The 20,000-nt window shown below is 40.1% G+C and overlaps 2 protein-coding genes across 10 annotated transcripts in view; both read right to left on the reverse strand.

Annotated features, from left to right (window-relative positions):
* Nucleotides 1-20,000, reverse strand: part of LOC135219384 (trafficking kinesin-binding protein 1-like) — a 398,078-nt gene that overhangs the window by 30,593 nt on the left and 347,485 nt on the right. For all 7 annotated transcript variants that reach the window (XM_064256111.1, XM_064256112.1, XM_064256113.1 and 4 more), the window contains 4 exons: nt 7,154-7,230; nt 2,305-2,509; nt 973-1,143; nt 526-815 (listed from right to left, as the gene is read on the reverse strand). In XM_064256111.1, the coding sequence (XP_064112181.1) occupies nt 526-815; nt 973-1,143; nt 2,305-2,509; nt 7,154-7,230 (743 nt within the window). The remainder of the gene's footprint in view (nt 1-525; nt 816-972; nt 1,144-2,304; nt 2,510-7,153; nt 7,231-20,000) is intronic.
* The window catches only part of LOC135219383 (myb/SANT-like DNA-binding domain-containing protein 3), a 10,377-nt gene continuing 350 nt past the window's right edge, over nt 9,974-20,000 (reverse strand). Inside the window, exons 1-2 of one of the 3 annotated variants that reach the window (XM_064256108.1) lie at nt 19,818-20,000; nt 9,974-12,542 (exon numbers count right to left, since the gene is read on the reverse strand). The exon at nt 19,818-20,000 is cut by the window's right edge and continues 350 nt beyond it. In XM_064256108.1, coding sequence (XP_064112178.1) covers nt 10,720-12,045 — 1,326 coding nt within the window. In that variant the 5' untranslated portion in view covers nt 12,046-12,542; nt 19,818-20,000 and the 3' untranslated portion in view covers nt 9,974-10,719. Of the gene's footprint in view, nt 12,543-18,393; nt 18,519-19,219 lie in introns of those variants that run through there. The other 2 variants (XM_064256107.1, XM_064256109.1) reach the window with 2 other exon arrangements.

A 20,000-nucleotide genomic window follows, 5' to 3' on the forward strand; every position in this document is an offset into this window, starting at 1 on the left:
AAACAAGTCTAGGTGCAAGGCTGACTCAATGCCCTCTCTCAGCCATATACTAGCCAGCCTTTCTGGAAAGCATTTTCATTTACCATAATTATGGTAAGTGTAATGAAGCTATTGTTCTTGTTTATAATTTTAGTTTTCGGATACTATACAGTGCTGTAATTTTGCGTATCAGACGTAAAATGTCTAAGTTTTTGCCAATTTGGAAGTAAATAAAAGGGTTTTTTAGAGTAATTAGGCAGAAACACAGATTCTTCACTAAATACAAATGTGAAAGCCTTATACAGTTCCACTTGCATAGTTACACTTCATCATAACAGAATCGTAACATAGCAAAAATGACACATTCAACAAGAAAATCCATAATCATTGATTTTAAGCAGAACTATGAAATTGTGGCTTCTTTGCATGAGAAAATAATTTGCTATTTCGGAAAGTGAAATTTAATTAAGAAAACGTTTACATTTTGAGTGCCAAGAAATCATTTTCTTTCAAAAGCAATAAAAATATAGTTGGAGGTTAACAAACCTTCTTTTGCACCCTTCTGAGCTGATCTTGTGTATCATGGAGAAGATCCAAGACTTCAGCATATTTCTCTTTCAACTCTGCTAGCTCCATTGTGAGTTCTTGCTGGCAATCCCTGGCCACACCAACCATGTTGTGAAGTTCATCATTCTCCACAACAAGGCGCTTGTTACGTGACTGCAGGTCAACAACCTGGGCAAGAAGCTGGGTGATCTCTTCCTGCTGCCGCAGGGAGTCCTCCACCTTCTTTGCCAGATCATCGTTGAGTTGACGAACTTGTAAGTTGGCATCACCTTCAGGATAAAATGCATTGTTGTTATATGAAAATTTATAAGATTATACTTAAATACTGTGGGATTCTTTTACATTACAAAAAAACACTCGACAATTATTCAGTTAATAAAAAAAAATCCTGCAACTCTGCTAGACAACTGAACCTCATTAACTTACTAAGCTGTTTGATGACATCTGTGACTAGTTCCTTTTCCTTCTCCTCACATTCCTGAGTGTCACTAGCCAACTGGGTGGCCTCTAAACGAAGAGATTTGTTTTCATCTTCAAGATTCCTGACTCGATGCTGTAAGAAGTCTACGTTCATGAAACGCAACCCTGTTGGAGTGGCTGGAAAAGGACCATGGAATCAAAATTTCATACTGATCTTCTGAAATGCATAATCTGAGCTTCTGAATGTTTCATATCTTGCTTTCTCCTATTAACTCTGAGAAGTGAATTTTAGCAGCATTAAAAACTCCCAGTCTGAAAGTCACAGCCTCACTAACTCTCTTCTCAAAGTAACATGGCAACCAATAAGGTGCTTTGATTTATTAAATCATCAAGGCATTATGATCTGTTAAGGAATGACAATTTTCATGGTATGTACTATACATCAAAGGTATAAAGCAAATCAAATATATATTTACAGTAGTAATTCTATGAATTTAACGGCCATAAAACAAAATTATGTACAAATCTTTTAGTTTACAGGATGTCAGAGAATAATCTCATCTACACAATCTGACTCCTCTTAAAGTACTGCTGAAAGACTGCAACATTCTGTAACATTTATAAATAAGCTAAATGTATACCAGTGTTTTCACATACACCTCGTCAATTTGTCTTAATGCCTTGAGGCAAGTCAGCAAAGAAAGTAAAAATATACAAATGATTGTAGTATAACAGCAAATTTAACCCGAAACATAAGAAAAAATACTTTGCCCATGATCCCTCATGATTTCATAATCTCTAAGGCAACAGAATGAGAACTCATCATCCCTTTATAAACGAGCAAATGAACTCTTACCCTTTGGAGACTTGTCTTACTTCATTGTTCTAAAGTTCCCCGAACTGCGATCACAACTTCTCAAAGAGCTACTATGTACAGGCAGCCCTCAGTTAACAGCGGGGGTTCCGTCCCCAGACGATGCTGCTAACCGAAAATCAGTGATAACAGCACTAAAAACCTGCTTAACGGCGCTGCTAACCGAATATTGGCCCCCGCTAACCAGAGATTGGCGCTGCTAACCGGATATCAGCGCTGCCAACCAGATATCGGCACTGAAAATCCTGTTAACGGCGTCGCTAGACAAGCGCCGTAAAACCGGATAGTCGTTAACTGATAACTGCTGTTAAACGAGGGCTGCCTATATTAGGAATTTTGTTAAATATGTTGAATTGTATACCACACCAATAATAACGATAATGCCTAACCATGACTGACTCAAATCTATTTAAAATTAATTACATGTGTTAGCTGGGGAGAAAAAACTGGGAAAAAAAACGTACTTTCACAGCTGCTGGCGTCATCAACATCGTTGGTGTAGATCTGGAGCAGCTCTGTTTTCATCTGCAAATTATGCGTGAGCTGTGTGATTTTGTCGCTCGCAGCGGACAGTTCCCCGTCGATGATGGCATTGCGTTCTTCTAAGGCCTTGTTACGGGCCAACAGCTGCTGTCCGATTTTAGCTGCAAGCTCGAGGTCTTTCTCCTTCTGCAAAGACCATTCACGGCATTATATTATTTTCTGAAATCTACACAGATACTAATATAACAATACTGGGAGGCTTCCGTCCCATGTACAAATCCAAAACCCCAAAGGCATTAGCATTCTAAAGGTCCAAGAAAAAGACTATGTTTACTTTAACATTTTTAGAAGTTAGTTTTTCTAAGTGGGTTCCCCCAGATTTAGTGAAGCTTAATTCATCTAAACGAATAAGATATTCTACCAATTACCACTCTATGGAGAAATTCTAAATTCCTTCATGATAATGGATAATTGAAATAAAATATAATGAATCACAAATAAAAAGTAAAAATACAGACCATAAATGTCGTGGTATATGTAAAATTGAACTAACCATCACACACACATACACACACACACAGCCCCTTCGCCATCAAAACAATTAAATCGTCAAAGAGACCGGTCTGGGATGTTAATAAAAATTACTTCTTAGAAATGGTCAGTAAAATACCTTTGAACATCACACCCTGTATGGATAACATTGTATTTTCCCTTTAACTGAAAGGCCACAGCCCGGACTTGAGAGAATACAGTACATAATCAACCTATCAATTCTCAGATTTCAAAAACATAACCAGCTACCCATAAGCCATTATAGTCTCAAAAACCTGAATGACGCGTGTTAGAGAGAGAGAGAGAGAGAGAGAGAGAGAGAGAGAGAGAGAGAGGAGAGAGAGAGAGAGAGAGAGAGAGAGAGAATCATAACTATACGCCAACTTCTTCACTCGTCTGATTTTTTTTCGTAATTCAAATAAAATTAAGACTACGTATACTGTAACACGTAAAGCGTCTGTGGCGATGAATAATCTACGGAAAACGACCGCCATGTTTAAATAATAATAATAATAATAATAATATTTTTATTGAAAATAATGGCAGAATTCACAGAATTGATTTTGTACAATATTCTTTCAATTCTCCTAATGATTTGCTTTTCTGGCACGCTGGTATTATAAAGCAGCTGTCCAATGTTCATCGTGCTGTAGGTCGTCAACGGAAATTTCGGGCGGGCTGGTGTTATCAAAAGCAAACTGGTTATTAGGGACAGGCTGGGGTCGTCAACAGGTATACAGGTGCGTTTCGTAGGTCGGGAACAGGCCGTAGTCGTCAGGGGTCTATCCGGTATTTCTTGTTATTTCTTCGTTTCTGGTTTTTAAAAGGCGTCTACATGTTTCGGCCATCTTCGGGACGGGATCGCTGAGTGCAATGGTCTGTATCAGATGTATTCATGCTATTTATTGCATTCGGGTGGCTTGAAGAAACGGGTACCTCACTTTTCATTGGGCAATACCTGTGACGTCACGAGCGATGTCATCAGGGGGCCCGTTGCTGGTTGGCTGTCCTCTTCGTGGGCGGAGCCTCATCCTTATTGGTGATGGTGGAGGTCCCCTCGAAGGGCGTGCTACCAGGTCGTCCTCAGGGCGAGAGCTTAAGCTGCGATCACCCTCAGGGTTACTAGGGACGTCCTCAGGATGAGAGCTAACGCTTCTATCATCCTCAGGATCCCTCTGGTGCGATGGTCGTTGTGGGGCGGTGTCTGCTGCTCTCCTGACGGCGGTGGGGAGGAGGAAGGTCTCCTGTGTGACGTTCAAACTGGGCTTCTCCCTCCCGATGTGCAGCGCTTCTAAGATTCGCAAACGACGTAGATCGGGTGCTTGGTCGATAACCTCGAAGTTACCGACGATGTCGCTGCGGCGGATTCTTTTGTTATGTGCAGTCCTTGCATGATTAAATACTGCTCCTTCCTGCGCGTGACAGGAGATCCTCTTGGAGAGGCGCATTGACGTCATCCCGATGTAAGTTCCGAGGCATCCTCGGATTGGGCACGTGTATCTGTAAATGACGTTCGTCCTCTTCAAGGGATCCTGCAACGGTGCGGGGTTATTTTTCATAATAAGAAATACCGGATAGACCCCTGACGACTACGGCCTGTTCCCGACCTACGAAACGCACCTGTATACCTGTTGACGACCCCAGCCTGTCCCTGATAACCAGTTTGCTTTTGATAACACCAGCCCGCCCGAAATTTCCGTTGACGACCTACAGCACGATGAACATTGGACAGCTGCTTTATAATATTATTATTGTGTATGCTGTTTCCAGCATACACAATAATAATAATAATAATAATAATAATAATAATATAATAATAATAATATATTATTATTATTATTAATAATAATAATAATATTGGTGCTGGTTTATGCGGTTTACCAAAATACTTTTGGTTAAGTATGCGGTCTACCAACAAACTTCTGTCAAATCTGTCAGGGTCGGAAATGAATTTTTTCATTACACAGATTTTAATAACAGTGTGAACTGCAGGCTAAAATTATGATAAATACTGGAGTTAATTTTCTATTTTATATCTGATACGCTTGTGAAAATTACCGTCACGCTAACGGGGCTCTCCAAGCTTACAATTATAGATTGGTTAAATGTGTGTCGTGAAGTATGTGGATGTATACTTTCAAAAAGGGAACAAATGACTGGAACAGCAGAGGAGCCAATACAGAGGAAAATACAACCGAGGACGACTATTAATCGGTGATGATGCCCCGTCATCAGAAGACAGCGATGCTGATATACAGAATAATAGAAATCACGGAGCTAGAATGAGTGGATCCTGGGTGTCTGGCCTAAAAAGAGGTTTGGCCTGCAGATACTTTCAAGTTCATAAGCGCTATGTAAATACTCTGATACTAATAATTCAAAGGGAGTGCCAGGCTGGATCAGTTATTCATTCAGATGAATGGCCTGCATATGGCTGCCTAAATACCCTTGGATATATTCATCAAACAGTCAATCACCAAAGACAATATGTGGATCCTACAACTGGTGCCCATACACAGGCAATAGAACGTTCTTGGTTGGATGCTAAAATTGATATTCTAAGAAAGAGAAGAGGCGTTCCTACTCATATGCTTCAATCTCATCTAAACTATTTTTGTTGGAAAGTACTAAGAAAAACTGAAAATGACTTGTTTATAGCCTTCTTAAAAGATATTCGTACGATATATGCTCAATAAATGTTCTTTGTTTTTCTTTCTAGATTTTTTTAATCATGCACAATAAATTGTTTTTTTACTTTATTTTTGATGTTCGTACTGTAGACTTTTATATGTCCAATAAATGTTCCTTGTTTTTATTTCTAGATTTGTTATGCCCCATAAATGTTATTATTTCTAGACCGCATAGTTAACCAGCACCTACATACGGCGGGTAGACCGCATACTTAACCAGCACCATATTATTATTATTATTATTATTATTATTATTATTATTATTATTATTATTATTATTATTATTATTATTAAATCTTACAATTACTCGCAAGGTTGGGACACGACTTGAGGAGCATTAACCTTAAATTTCAGATTTACAATTAGCATATCCATAAGAAAAAGAAAAAACATGGCTTTCTAAACACAATTCACTGACAATATTCTCTTGTTCTGTGGGTATACACAGACATGCAATAAACGCTGAAATTCTTTTAACCGGGAAATCGAGAATTTGCGCATTCACTGCATGGCCTTCATATTTTCATTGGTACCAATACTGGACAACCAGGGAAGGTCGGACTTCCTGCTGACAGACAGAAAAAATAAAAAGATTTCTACCGACGGGATGAGAGGACAAACTAATTCAATTTTCAAGCGTTGGGACATTTCTCTGTACATGTGGCAACTAAATATCACAACACGTACTTGACTGTAACGCATTTTTAAAACAGGAAAAAAACTGTTATTACGACTCAAGAATACATTATATGAAAATGAAGACGCTATTCAACCAACGGTACAGACTGTCTGCAGAGGATAAGCATTTTAAATGTATCTTGAAATAGTCAGCTACTCGTCGCCATTTGTACAAAGGACTGAAAAAAAATAAAGAGGGACCATTTACGGCCTGCTCTATGAGGAAGAGCTCAATCAAAAATAACATGAGGGACCATAAGACAGAAGATACTATATTTAAAATATCGTGTCACTCGCCCGCCTTCCCAAAGGCAAGGCTGGACGATAGTATGTATAAATACACTGCCACTGATACAAACAAAATTTAAAGCTATAGATTAGTATTAACTCCCCCCGGGATGCTCATTTGTACAACATGAACAATACAACTTTATACATGAAGCCAAAAGAGCTTCACTTCTTCCGCGCGATATGAACCTCCAAGACAGCATGTGGCGATTCCTAGCACAACCTGGTACAAGACTAGTCACAAATGGTTTCAAGTTGGTACAGCCGCGTTTTTCCTCAGTCTGTGGCTCCAGAGCCTTTAAATATGCAGCTCCTTGAGGAAGATTGAGGATTTGAATTCTATCAAAAAGAACCTTAAAACTTTTTTGCAATCGATGCACTGATATGGAAGATCAAACTGTGAATATGGAATTTGCAGCGTGATAAAATACAACTGATGAATTAACTGTTAATTTGATAATGAGGGTCCTGAAAGCGCTAACTAGTTGTAACATTCCACGACAGAGCGCAAGTAAACACTCAGATTGAGACGCAACAGGGAGCTAAAAATATTTTTCATTTAGAGAGATGTCTCTGACACATCTACATCCCGCCCCGAAGAAAAAAAAATTGAGATACGTACCTCCTGGAGTAGTCTGGTCACGGCGTCGATGTCATTGTAAGTTTTGGTCATCTGGCTCACCCTGTTCCCGCATAACACTGGAAAAGAATAAAAGGATTTATTAAACTTCTTCCAAGGATCACACACTTACATAATTCACATTTTTTACCTGCACAATCCTAAGTAAATATTTGATATTTGAACGTATTGGGTGTATGTGTGTTTGTGTGTGTATATATATATATTATATATATATATATATATATATATATATATATATATATATATATATATACACGACATACATACATACATACTTACATACATACATACTCTTATGCTGTGGTTTTCGTAATGCAATAACTTCCCCTCAATAACTGCATTATGTTGTAAAATGTATATTTTTACGTTCAGATTCACATATTTAAGTTAGGTTAAAGTTAATATGTTTAGATAATAAAAGATTCATAGTTGAGAAGGAATATAACATAATATGCGAAGAGTGAGAAGGTAGCATAGGACACGAAAGGGAAAGGATGCTCTGTTCGTCTGTTACTCACCCCTTGAAAAACAGATGAGCTAGATATTGCATCAGATCCTTCGGGAACTCCATAAAACGACATCATTTCAGTTTATGTTTATAATTGGAGATTCTTTTGTTATGAAAATGTTTAATATCACTGGTAAATTAACTCTTATATCTTTCAATTTGTCAAAAGAGGACTTATCGACTCGTAAATAATTAATTGTGGATTGGAAAATTCCGTGACGTCCCTGAACGCGTTTGTCCGTGGATGCCCCTATACGCCCATATACGCATATAGAACGCATCATTCTATCCTGAGATTACCATGTGTTGAAGAGGCCAATGGGTCTCTCTCTCTCTCTCTCTCTCTCTCTCTCTCGGGACTTTGGTTTCCTACCATATCGTAACTTGTAGTTTAGCAATAGTCACTCCATTTTAGTCTCAATTTTAACTTCTTAATAATGTAATAGTTAGTGAATCTGAACATACAGTATTGTTTTTTTTTGTGAGTGGTGCCACAAAAGTGTTGAAGATTCGTAAGAGGCCTTTGAGTGAAACGCAGTTGGTAAAAGGCATTGTGTTTTACAAATTTTAAGTGCGCTTAAAAGAATTTATATATTCCATTTTTCTATACATTGAACCATTTTTTTTCTTTTTGTATTTGTTTTGATTCTTTTGAAATGTCTATGTGGTATGTGTTTAATGTTTTGTGTGTTTTTTTGCTTTTGGTAATTTCCCACATTTCACATATTTGTGCATTTATATTTTGTTTGAATCTCTCATGTATTTTCTTGTTCATTTGTCTGATTTAACACTTGTGAATCAACTTGTGTTAACTTAGATTTCTTGTCAAATTTTAATTGTTGTTTAATAGTTCGAATTTTACTTGAATTTAATTTCTTACATAATTAATTTCCTTGATAAATTAATTTTGATTTAATTTTGTTTAATGATTAATTAAAGAAAAACTTTTTGTCTTCAAGTAATAGTAAATTTGCCTGAGATTGTGAATTTCACTTATAAATTTAGAAATAAGTATTTGTATTTGAAATTTTTATTATAGTGTTTTATCTACTACCAGTATTTTTATTTCATTTTGGTAAAAATATAGAGTGGAATTGTGCTGTGAGTTAGAACCAGGGAAATACTTAGACTTTTGAAATTATTGACGGAGTGATGTTCTTTAATTAATTCAACTTCATATACTAAGATTACCTCACACCTGTTTTAATGAATTTAGTCTGATTTCTTACATGATCAGCAAGTTTTATAAGGGATCTATGTTACCTTTAGAGTATTCAGTCGTTTTGTATTTGTGATGAGGGTTCAGGTGTCTGGGTGTTGTGAGGTAATTTTTTTCTTTTGATTGGTAAGTGTAGTAACCAGGTACTTGGCACTTCGTCACAATACATACATACATACATACATACATACATACATACATATATATATATATATATATATATTATATATATATATATATATATATATATATATATATATATGTGTGTGTGTGTGTGTATGTGTGTGTTGGTATATGTATATACAGAGAGAGAGAGAGACGAGAGAGAGAAGAGAGAGAGGGAGGAAGCGGAAGGAGAGACTTATCAATAGATAAATGACTAAATCAACTACGACTTTCACAGTGTACTAGACATGCCTAATGCACTATTACTAAACTAAAGCAAAGTTTGTAATCGAACGAAACTTACCTTCACCACCTGGTCCGTTCCAGTTCAGTTATCAGTGATCAAATTGAATGAAATTGAAGAAAAGATAATAAATGTACTATAACAATATTTAGTAAAATCCTTTGAATTACAGGTAGGATTATTAATCAATGAAAGCGTCCTGTTTCCATTCATTTATTCCCGATAATATACAACACAATATCTTTACTAAAAATATATCTCCATCTTTGTAAATACAATCACGAATACACAATATATTTATATGTACACTTTGTAGGTGGGAACAGAACAAACAAGGACGTAGACTTTGAAGGAAAATGAACGAAATCTGAAAATACACAACCCAACCCATCATCAGCTTATCTCGTGACATTTCTGGACTACCAGCGAGGCTGCTGCTGCTGCTGCTACTACAAGATTCATTTTCGAGAATCCACTGAATTATTCAACTATAGGTTTTGTATTAAAGCTGAAAAGTGCATAAAGCTGCCTTACGTACTGCTAGAATGCCTGCCCAGCGATTCCGCGGGAGGATTCCTCACTATAAACCCACAGGTTATTACGGAGTACTCGAACTCCTCCAATGACTTTGAAAAACTCCCTCCCCCACCCCTCTTTAACTTCCCCTCAGTAACCGGTAAATCAAATGGGTCAGTTAACATGCGGCACCCTTAAATGTCTTGGCTGATAACCAAATTATATCAGCTTCAACCGTATTGTACAAGAATAGTAAGTTCTTCTAAAAATCAGCCAATAGGGCAACTTTCAGGAAGAACGAATTTTTGAAAACAATGAAAAAATATTTATAAAATTACTTCATGATTAACTTCAAGAGAATCTAAAGTTAGCCAAGAGGGTGACAACAAACACGACAACACTTGCAGTTTTTCTTTCTCCTTAGGCTTATTCTTAGACATACAGCAAACTATCTAATTTTAGTCTATTGTTGGGATCAAACCTCTTCTGATCAACATTTTTATTCCCACATGATCCCAACCGTTGAATGACTCAAGATCCGTTTCCGCGCTAAACTATGACTTTCAGCATCCACAAATAGGGCGTGTTCCTGCCGCATGCATTTTTTTATATTCTACTGTGACAATGTGATAAAGAAAGAAATGCTTCCCGTTGAGGAAGGAATAAAACTTTGAATGACAAACATTGTTTCACTCAAAATAGTAGTGACTATCTTGCGTTTCCTAAACAGTCAAATAATCAAGTAAAAAAATACATCTGGCAGCTAAAAAACGAAAAGTGCTCCTAGCTAAAAGCACCATTTTGATCCAACTTTATACTTTTAAATGAAAGGTTAACATTAGGGTTCTGCGCTACAGCCAGGGAGGATCGTCCGTTATAATTGACATGAAGGGTCAAGGCAGAGGCTCGTCATCTAAATCAGGGTCGTTCTGGGTTATTGCCGAAAGAGCGTAGGAGACCCGTTGTTGTACTCTAAGCTTTCTTTGCCAGTACTCCAGCTGCGCACCTAGAACCCGCATCTTCGCTTCGTGTTCGGCCACCGAATGCGCCATCTGCAGCCTCAGCAGTTGCAACTGCGCCTGGTGTTGCTCCTCGCTATGCCTTATGCTCGTCTCTACGACATGGAGGCGGTGCTGGAAACGGTCACTTGGAGGAATAGTCGTCGTAGCGGCATTCAAGGGGATGTCCGTCCCTGCTGCCTTATCTGTTCCCGTAGTAGACGAGGCCGAAGTGGTGGTAGTAAAAGTGTTCGTTCCAACCGCAGCGGTCGGTGGGGATGCCCCATTAATTGTGATGGTCGCAGCCTCTGAGGTAGTTGAGATGCAGGGACCTGAGGTAGTGGCGGCTGCGTTGGGAGCGAGGAAGATGGAGGCCACTGTTGTGGTGGGCGAAGAAGAGGTAGTAGTGGAAGAGTCTACAGAGGAGCTCAGTATCGTCGGGCCGGACTCTAAATCACCGCTCGATAGCGTCGAGACGGCGTGAGGAAGAAGAAGCCCAGTTGCCAGCTGAGAAGTGGCAGGCGATGCCAAGAACGGAAGTGTAGAGGCTAAAGACCCGAGACTTCCACCCAAGAGGGACGTCACAAAAGGATGGAGGTTCAACACAGCAGGGACAGCACCAGGGGCCCCTCCCCCTCTGTCGTCCAAAGGCAGACTGTGATGGACACTGTCTGTGTCTTGAGCGTTGTCGTCGTCCTCCTCGTCTTTGACGATCTTCTCTGACTCTGTCTCTTCGTCGACATTCCTCGGGGTCTCGTCCTCTGACCCCCTCCAGTCGCCCACCTCGCTAACTTCCCTTGGCGTGGGCGTTGTGCTCTGCGGCGGAGGGCTTTGTGGTCCTGGGAGGGTCACACCGTCCAAGGGCCAACTTGATTCTGTGTTGTTGTTTTGCTGCCTTCCATTTCGTTGGCTTTCAGCACCCAACTTCCGCGCCCGATATTTGAGGTTCTCCCAGGCTTTCCTCAGTTGCTTGGTGTCCCTCGACCTGACATGTGGGTGGGCATTGTACCTGGCCGTCAGGAGGCGCCACATCTCGTTCCGAATGGGGTGTTTGTGGACGTCAGGCGGGTCGAATTCGGTCACGCCTGCGTACTGTCTCATAAGGAGTCGCAACACAGCCTTTTCATGTTGCGTCCACATGGGACGGCGTTGCTCACGCCCTCCCGCACCGCCAGCGCTGTATACTAAAGGCATCCCGACGCCCTCAAGCATACTTTTCATCAACCACACCAGGGAAATATTTGAATCGATCAAAAGGATCCTTCCGGTCCTTTTATCCAAGCAATATAAACACACGGAATTTGAACCATTACTTGTACTATTAATTAATCTACGCTTCCTGAAAAATACAAAAAGTCTGCTAATCGTGGACGTTCATCTTTTTTGGTCACTGAGTAATTCAATTATCTAATTTTGCTTTACATTTTGTAAGCAACTGCCATACTCATTGAGGGACCTCTCATGGTTCAAGGTTTGCAAGTGTTTCCAGGCAAAAGTATGTCACACATTTTTTAATGAGAGTCAGCACTTCACACTCACGCGCCGCCGTCCAAAGGTGGTTTCTTTGTGTCCATACTTTCCAGTCACATATGATAATTCATTACTGAAAGCGTTTCATTCTATCCAATGGTCTGATTCGTCACAATGCGTTAAAATCCATTTGTATGTCATATTTAGCCTTTCATTGTTACTCTTAAAGTCATTTTCATTTCATATTTCTGAAAAGAGAGAATGTTAAAACACGACTTATACCAAACCTAAATCAGTAGGAAAGATAACTTATGATGAATTATAAAGGCAATTACACTTGCAGTAAACGATTCGCATATGGTCACGAAGACGGGTTTAAACAAATTGATCTTAAGAGGCTCTACCATCGTAGACTTGCCTCGAGTACCCTTGAGTGCCACTCCCAACAACGGGCACTGTGGCCCTTGCAATAATACGACCACCATCCAACAGGCGCAGTCAAACTGTGGCACTTAGTACTTGATTATTTGAGTGGGAGGGGGGTGAGGATTATGAAAAGTACAGACGAGCACAGAGAGAGAGAGAGAGAGAAAGAGAGAGAGAGAGAGAGAGAACAGAAAACTCCTGAACAGTAAAATTGTGCAGAGTAAGAGAGAAGTGAAAATTCTAGAACCGTAAAAACAAGCAGAAGATAAAAATGCAACGCAAATTCCTGAGTAGCAGATACGAACATAGAGAAAGAGGACAACAAAAATCACAAACTCTTGAATGAAAAAATAAAGAACAGAATACAAGAATAAAATTACTCGCAAGATATATTTACATGTGTTTCACAACGGGATTATAATCTTTTCTTGCTCAATAGCTTTTGCATTATTTACATATATATATATATATATATATATATAATATTATATATATATATATATATATATATATATATATATATATGCAAGAATATGCAGTCATCACAGAATAAAAAGAAACCAAGTACTTTCAAATTTATTCATATGCTGTCATGGCATATAAACCTAGTTATGAATATACGAAAAAACAGAACCGCTATAAAAAAAAAATGGTCTTACTTGAAGGCCAAAAGAAGCGCCTCAAAAGGAAACCGAGGTGGTTGTTAGGACACTTAATTCAAAAAGACAATCGAGTTTATACAGCCATAAAACAGCAGGTCACGGAAAACAACATTTTATGACTATTACAGGGATATAAATAGACTCAGAGTATCTTGGCCTTATCCACATGGTAATCTATAACAAAAGCTCACAACTTGAACCAGCTTCATGGAACCTGATAGCTGTAACGCCACATAATATATGATCAACCATTATCAATCAATAATAAACTGCACTGGAAAACAAAACACAGCAATGATCAAGGATCTTTAAAACAATCTTTCGACTGAAAAATAACAACAGAAATTTAGTTACAACTGAATGGCCACAGCACCTCTTTTCTTCGGCATCAACATCACTAAAAGGTGCCATTACATCAGCGAGTTTATTGGAGATGACCTTCGCGAAAGTTGTCTCTAGTACTTGAGATTCTAGGCGCAAGATATGAATTTTTCTAAGCGCTTCCTCTCATCCACACTGACAATTTTCCAAAACGTATCCTCAAGGCAATCACAAAATTGAGGCTCCCTTACGTAAAATCAAGGAATTCTTCGCATCAAGGCTATCCAAGGAAGAAGACTCTCCTAGCAGAGACCCATGGAAAAATAAAACGACGAATGAAATGCTCAGTATCAACGTACAGTGCATATTTTCAGTGATCGATTAATCTCCCAAAAGCTGGAACGCGTTCTGGATTGCGCGATGTGAAGGACCATCCCAACGAGATGTAAATGTTCCGGTGAAAGATAGCAAGACCAACAACACAGCAGCAGCAGCAGAAGCATCAAGCATTTATTGATATTGGTGGACTGATGCCAGAGGTGGAGTGCGAGTCATATTACAAAGGAGGGAAAACGCCACCGCAAGGAACAAGAGCATTTCGAAAAAGAACGTCCCTTGAGGGCTTGAGGAACACAGCTTAAGACAGTTTCTTCGTTAGAGTAACTGGCGACTGACTTGTTCCATAATATCCATTACATGAAAAGGTTACATTCAACCTACCTTTTAGTGCCTCACTACCTACCGAGGCCTTCGGATTTAAATTTCACTAGGGGAGAGAGAGAGAGAGAGAGAGAGAGAGAGAGAGAGAGAAGAGAGAGAGAAGGGGGGGGGGGGGGCAAGCAATGATTGCTTTTCAAACAATTCACCGAGAAGCGCAACTGAGGTCGAAAACAGACGACAAAAGGTTACCTAACCTGTTATCGATATTAGCACAGCGTATCAAGGGCAGATCCATCCACAGCCGCAACCGGCCAAAAGTAGTAGCGGCTCGAAGTGGAAGAAGAGGATGAAAGAGGAAAGAAGAGCAGATACGTACAGATAGAATGTGGGATAGGGGTGCCGGTATTTGAGAGAGAGAGGAGAGAGAGAGAGAGAGAGAGTGTGTGAGGGAAGGGGGGGGAGCATTAGCGCCCGGCAACTTTAACATTCTCGCATAGGCAACTCGACGGGCCTGCACTCAGATGCACTTGAGAGACCCTTGAAAACTCCCAATGTTGCCGCCATCAGGAATTTCAACCTCCTTTTCCAACGCCTCATAACCTCTCTCTCTCTCTCTCTCTCTCTCTCTCTCTCTCTCGTCAACCTCCTCTCCATCTCCTCTTGTCTCTCTCTCTCCCGCTCATCTCTTCTCTCTCTCTCTCTCTCTCTCTCTGCTTCTGCCTTCCTAAATCCCTCTCTAACCTCTCCCCCCTCCCCAACCACTTACAAAGGGACTCACTCCCCCCTGACACAAAGTCTACTAAGGAGAACCGAGACGACTGCAAACGCTCTCATTAGATTTGATTGGTGTCCATTCACAGGCAAAAGAGTACACACCATTGATTCTCTCTCGCTCTCTCTCGAATATAATGTGAAACGAACCGACGGACAGAGAGAACAGCATGACGCGGAAGTATTCCCGAAAATCACTTCGTCTCGAGGTTCCCGAGTCACTCCAGAATCTTCATCGCCCTTGAGTGAGTGAAGTGTTCGAATGGGGTCCTTCAGCTCTCTTAAAACAAATACATTTTAGTTGCTCCTACCGACGGCAATAAAAAGGCCGCCAAACACACGGCGCATTCCACTGAAGTTCTTCGCAATATCGATACCGCGTGATCTCCCGAGGTTTAACGGCGGATCACTCAGGTTTCTACTGCAACTAAACTAACACCAGGAAAGGTTTCATGAATGGTGGATACACTGTTACAAAATATGTGGTGGTTCTGTAAACTAAAGATATTATCGAGAAAATCAAGAAAGTAATTAGTATAAAAGCGAAGATGGAATGGGGATGTGCCAGGACTTTCTATTTCTGATGCAGGAATCTGGTAACCGATGAGCTGTCATCTCTGAATCTCACACAAGTTCTAACAGTAGCAGATGTGAGAGAGAGAGAGAGAGAGAGAGAGAGAGAGAGAGAGAGAGAGAGAGAGAGAGATCATGCTAAACCCGAGAGCTAATGCACAACTCAAAAGAAAGATTGCTAAGCTGGAGAAAGATAGGTAATGGTAAATTCTGATATGCATATATGCCGGAAGGAACTGTAAAACCGCCTCTCTTCCTTTTACTCAAAAAATTGCCTCTTGTCTACATAAAAAAAAAAAATAACTTGCGCGAAGAAGGGAAAATCCCATTCATCCTTTGCAATAATATATAACCACTTACTAACTTCAATGACACGATCGTACGCATCTCTCCAGATGTGTAATTACAAGTCTTCAAAAGATATTCTAAATCACAGAACAGCGAGACAACGCATTGGTGCCGCCCTTTCTTTCGCCCACACATTTCCAGCTTCGACGTTGGAGATGTGACGAGAACACGGACAAATGGCAGGATGAAGCGGAAGGACAGGAAAACAGAATGCGACAAAAAAAAAAAAAAAAAAAAAAAAAAAAAAAAAACACTGAATAAACCAGGAAAACATGACAAACGAAAGATAATTGAGACCCAGAGAAAGCGGCAAGGGGAATACACAAAAAATCCAAAGGAAACAGAAAGTGGCAGGAAAAAAGAAATTGCAATCGACATCATCTTTCTTCTTAGCGGTATTCCGGTCCCCCTCTCCGCACTTTAATCCAATCAATACCTTGTAAGGTTGACATCTTTAGGACAGCTTTACGCACTCCCGAAGTTAATCCAATGACGCCATCACTCACAAATGACTCCGCATTGCAAGTGGTATACACTGAAGCGGACGACAGTCGCAAGACCGTGTGATAGGTTACCTTAAGACATGGGCAGTGAGAGAGAATCGCGCAAATGGATTTGAGGAAATCATCAAATGACAACAATGAGTTACTTCTGCTATCTGGCATCCCATCCATCACAGCCTTTTCATGCTCTACATTCAAGGAGGTAAAGAAGAGGGAGGCAAGACGGCGAGCGCTGCCCGACAACGAAATGAAAAGAGCTAAACATTACATTTACATTTGTAAGTAAAGGGCGTCTACACTCACATAGACTAATACACTTTATTCTATATTCATATATCTATCTATCTAATATATAGAATATATATATATATATATATATATATATATATATAGATAGATATTCTATATATATATATAGATATCTATATATATATATAGATATCTATATATGATATAATATCTATATATATATATAGAGAGAGATATCTATATATATATATATATATATATCTATATATATATATATATTATACACACACACACACATATATATATGTATATATATATATATATATATATATATATATATATATATATATTATATATATATATATATATATATATATTATATAATATAATTACACAAGTGTGTTCACTGGAAGAGAGAGCAAGAACGAGATAAAAGAAATAATTCCTAGTATTTAGTCTTTAAATCAATTCCGTGTGTTAAAAAGGTTCATACGAGCAAACCGTGTGATAATCTGAAAAGATCGATGGTTTCGCACTAAACTTTCAAACTATAGGGTTGTTTGTGCTTATTGCCAAGTATACAGAGTACTGAAATAATATTAATGCACGAGCTCATTTTCTAGAAATTCGTAAACCACGAAATAACTTGAAAACTTTCCTCGTCATTTCAAATGACTCAGAATTCTGCACAAGAATAACTTCTTAAAATGCAAAAAAAGGACAATGTTAGAGAATGAAAGTAATTAATAAGGTGTTTCTCCCGAACACTGTAGCCTACAGCGCAAAAAAAAGCTACCACTGTCTCAGTGAACTTTACCTATGAGCGGCACTGAATGCAGGAACTTCTTGCATAAACAACAACATCGTGGCACTCAAGCGACACTCCCAAGAACAAATTCTGTCACCGAAAAATACTGCAAATGCCGGTCTCATCACTCCTTTTATAATTCATCATATCTATCCACTAAGATCAAGATGGATAAATGTCATCTGACCACTAGTTAGTGCAAACACAAGACCCTAAAATGTCGATGTCTTTTATAAGCTATAAAATACTGATTTCATTGACTAAAAGAATGAATCACGTTACCACGATACAGACACAGGTCTAATCAGTCATTTTTATCATTCATTGCTGATTTGTTTCACCAGAACTAAAAGCTTACAGAAAAAAAAGTCTCCACGAGATCATTCACACACACTACTTCAATCCCTTTATAATTCACCACAGTTTTAGTTCACTAGAATCGAGACAACAAAAAATGTCACCACAAAATGTGGCTAATGGAGATCTCGCTAATGGTTTTATATAATTCATTACATACTGAGTTCACTCAAAAGAAAAAACCGCGAAGCCACAAAATAATGCAAATATGGATCTCATTTATCCTTTCATAAAGCATCACATATTTAACTGACCAGACTTGGTTTAAAAAATGATATTGTTACCACAAAATATTCAAAACATTTCTCATCATATAATTAGCCCACTAAGACTGAAAAAAAAAAATCCATCACCAAAAGATTGACTTGAATTAGCACACTTTCACGATGACAAGGAGTGACATTCGAAATCGCGTAAACACCTCGACTAAATCTTGTTTTGAGCTGCCTGGGGGGAGAGGGAGGCGTCTCTCTCCTACGTCCTGGCGATGGTATTGCACATAATGCAAAGGTCACTTGGCACCGTGCAAGCTTCAGTTTACGTCAAATATTACCCCTAAGTAGAGGGCTGGTGGAGGGGATGGTGGAGGAGGAGGAGGAGGAGGAGGAGGAGGATAGGAGGAGGAGGTGGTAGGGGAGCTGAAACAACGATTGATTTCCAGTGTATGTGTGTTTGTGTGTGTGTGTGACAAGCCAACTTCACCGCGGGTTAAACAAGATGTGCGTGTGTCTGTGCAAACATAAACATTGGGATGCACACTAATCAATAACAAGAGCAGGTTGGGGAGTCACTATAGAGAGTGCGAGCGAGAGAGAGAGAGAGGGAGAGGGAGGGAGAGCGAGTGAGAGAGGGACTCACAAAGTCTAGTTTCGGCCTCATCTGCTTTCGCAAATTGAGAGAGAGAGAGAGAGAGAGAGAGAGAGAGAGAGAGAGAGATGTCAGTCAGTGTCTCCGTGAGGAAATAGGGAACAGGATGGGAGAAGGGGGAGGGGGGAGAGTAGCCACAGCAAGTGTGCATGTATGTACACCAATTTGTGGCAAGAGAACAATAGTTGGGTTGGCTCACAGGCCTTTGCCTGCGTACGCACAGGTGTTTCTGGCCCCGTCAGGGAAGCAAGGGCCTCCTCGTGCGTACGCCCACCCCGGTAACACGTGGGGGCAAGGAAAATGATTTCGGGAAGGGATAGAGGTTTGGGGGAGGGGGCGTATACGCAAAGTTCCGGCGGTAATTCACAATCACTAATTACCGATGACACTGGCGATTAGTTTTCCACAGTAACATGTTGAGAAACATTCCAGAACCAAAGCTTTGCATCGGAGCGATCGCGGTTTCCAGTTTTCCAGTCACACACACTTAATGATTATTATCCCGGGCATCGCGGCACCGATACAGCATCATGGAGGTAGCTGGTTGTTGTTGTTGTTGGTCAGTCACTTGTGTGCCAGCGGCGATAGTGTGTGCGTATGTATGTGCGGAAAAGAGAGAGAGAGAGAGCGCTCGAGCCAAGCAAACGTTGTTGGCGTACACGGTTCACGTGGGACCCGCACACGCACAAACGTACACACACACACACACGTTGACAAGAGAGCCACCAGGCTGCTTTTGCTTCTGCTACAGCTGCTGCTGCTGCTGCTGCTGCTGCTGCTGCTGCTGCTGCATGAGGATGGCGATGAGGACAGCGACGGTGATGAATTAGGTAAATGAGGTATAGACACGGACTAGTGCGCCGGCAGGAGCGATAGATAGATAGATAGATAGAATAGAGAGAGAGAGAGAGAGAGAGAGAGTCAGTTTCTCTCTCGTGATATGAGTGCGTGTGTGTGAGTGAGTGCGTCTGTATATACCGATGACTCCATCCGATCGACCACTCCTTCAAGAAGCGCACCGCTCCCTCCCCTTTCGTCTTAAGGGATCCCCTCCTGCACTCACGGACGCCCTTAGCCCCACGGCCTCCTCCTGCCCCTCTCTCTTCCTCCTCCTCCTACTCCTCCTCCTCTGGCAGAATAACCCTTTTCCTTCCGAGAGGG

This window comes from Macrobrachium nipponense, chromosome 1, assembly GCF_015104395.2.
Source record: "Macrobrachium nipponense isolate FS-2020 chromosome 1, ASM1510439v2, whole genome shotgun sequence".
Classification (NCBI taxonomy): Eukaryota; Metazoa; Arthropoda; class Malacostraca; order Decapoda; family Palaemonidae; genus Macrobrachium; species Macrobrachium nipponense.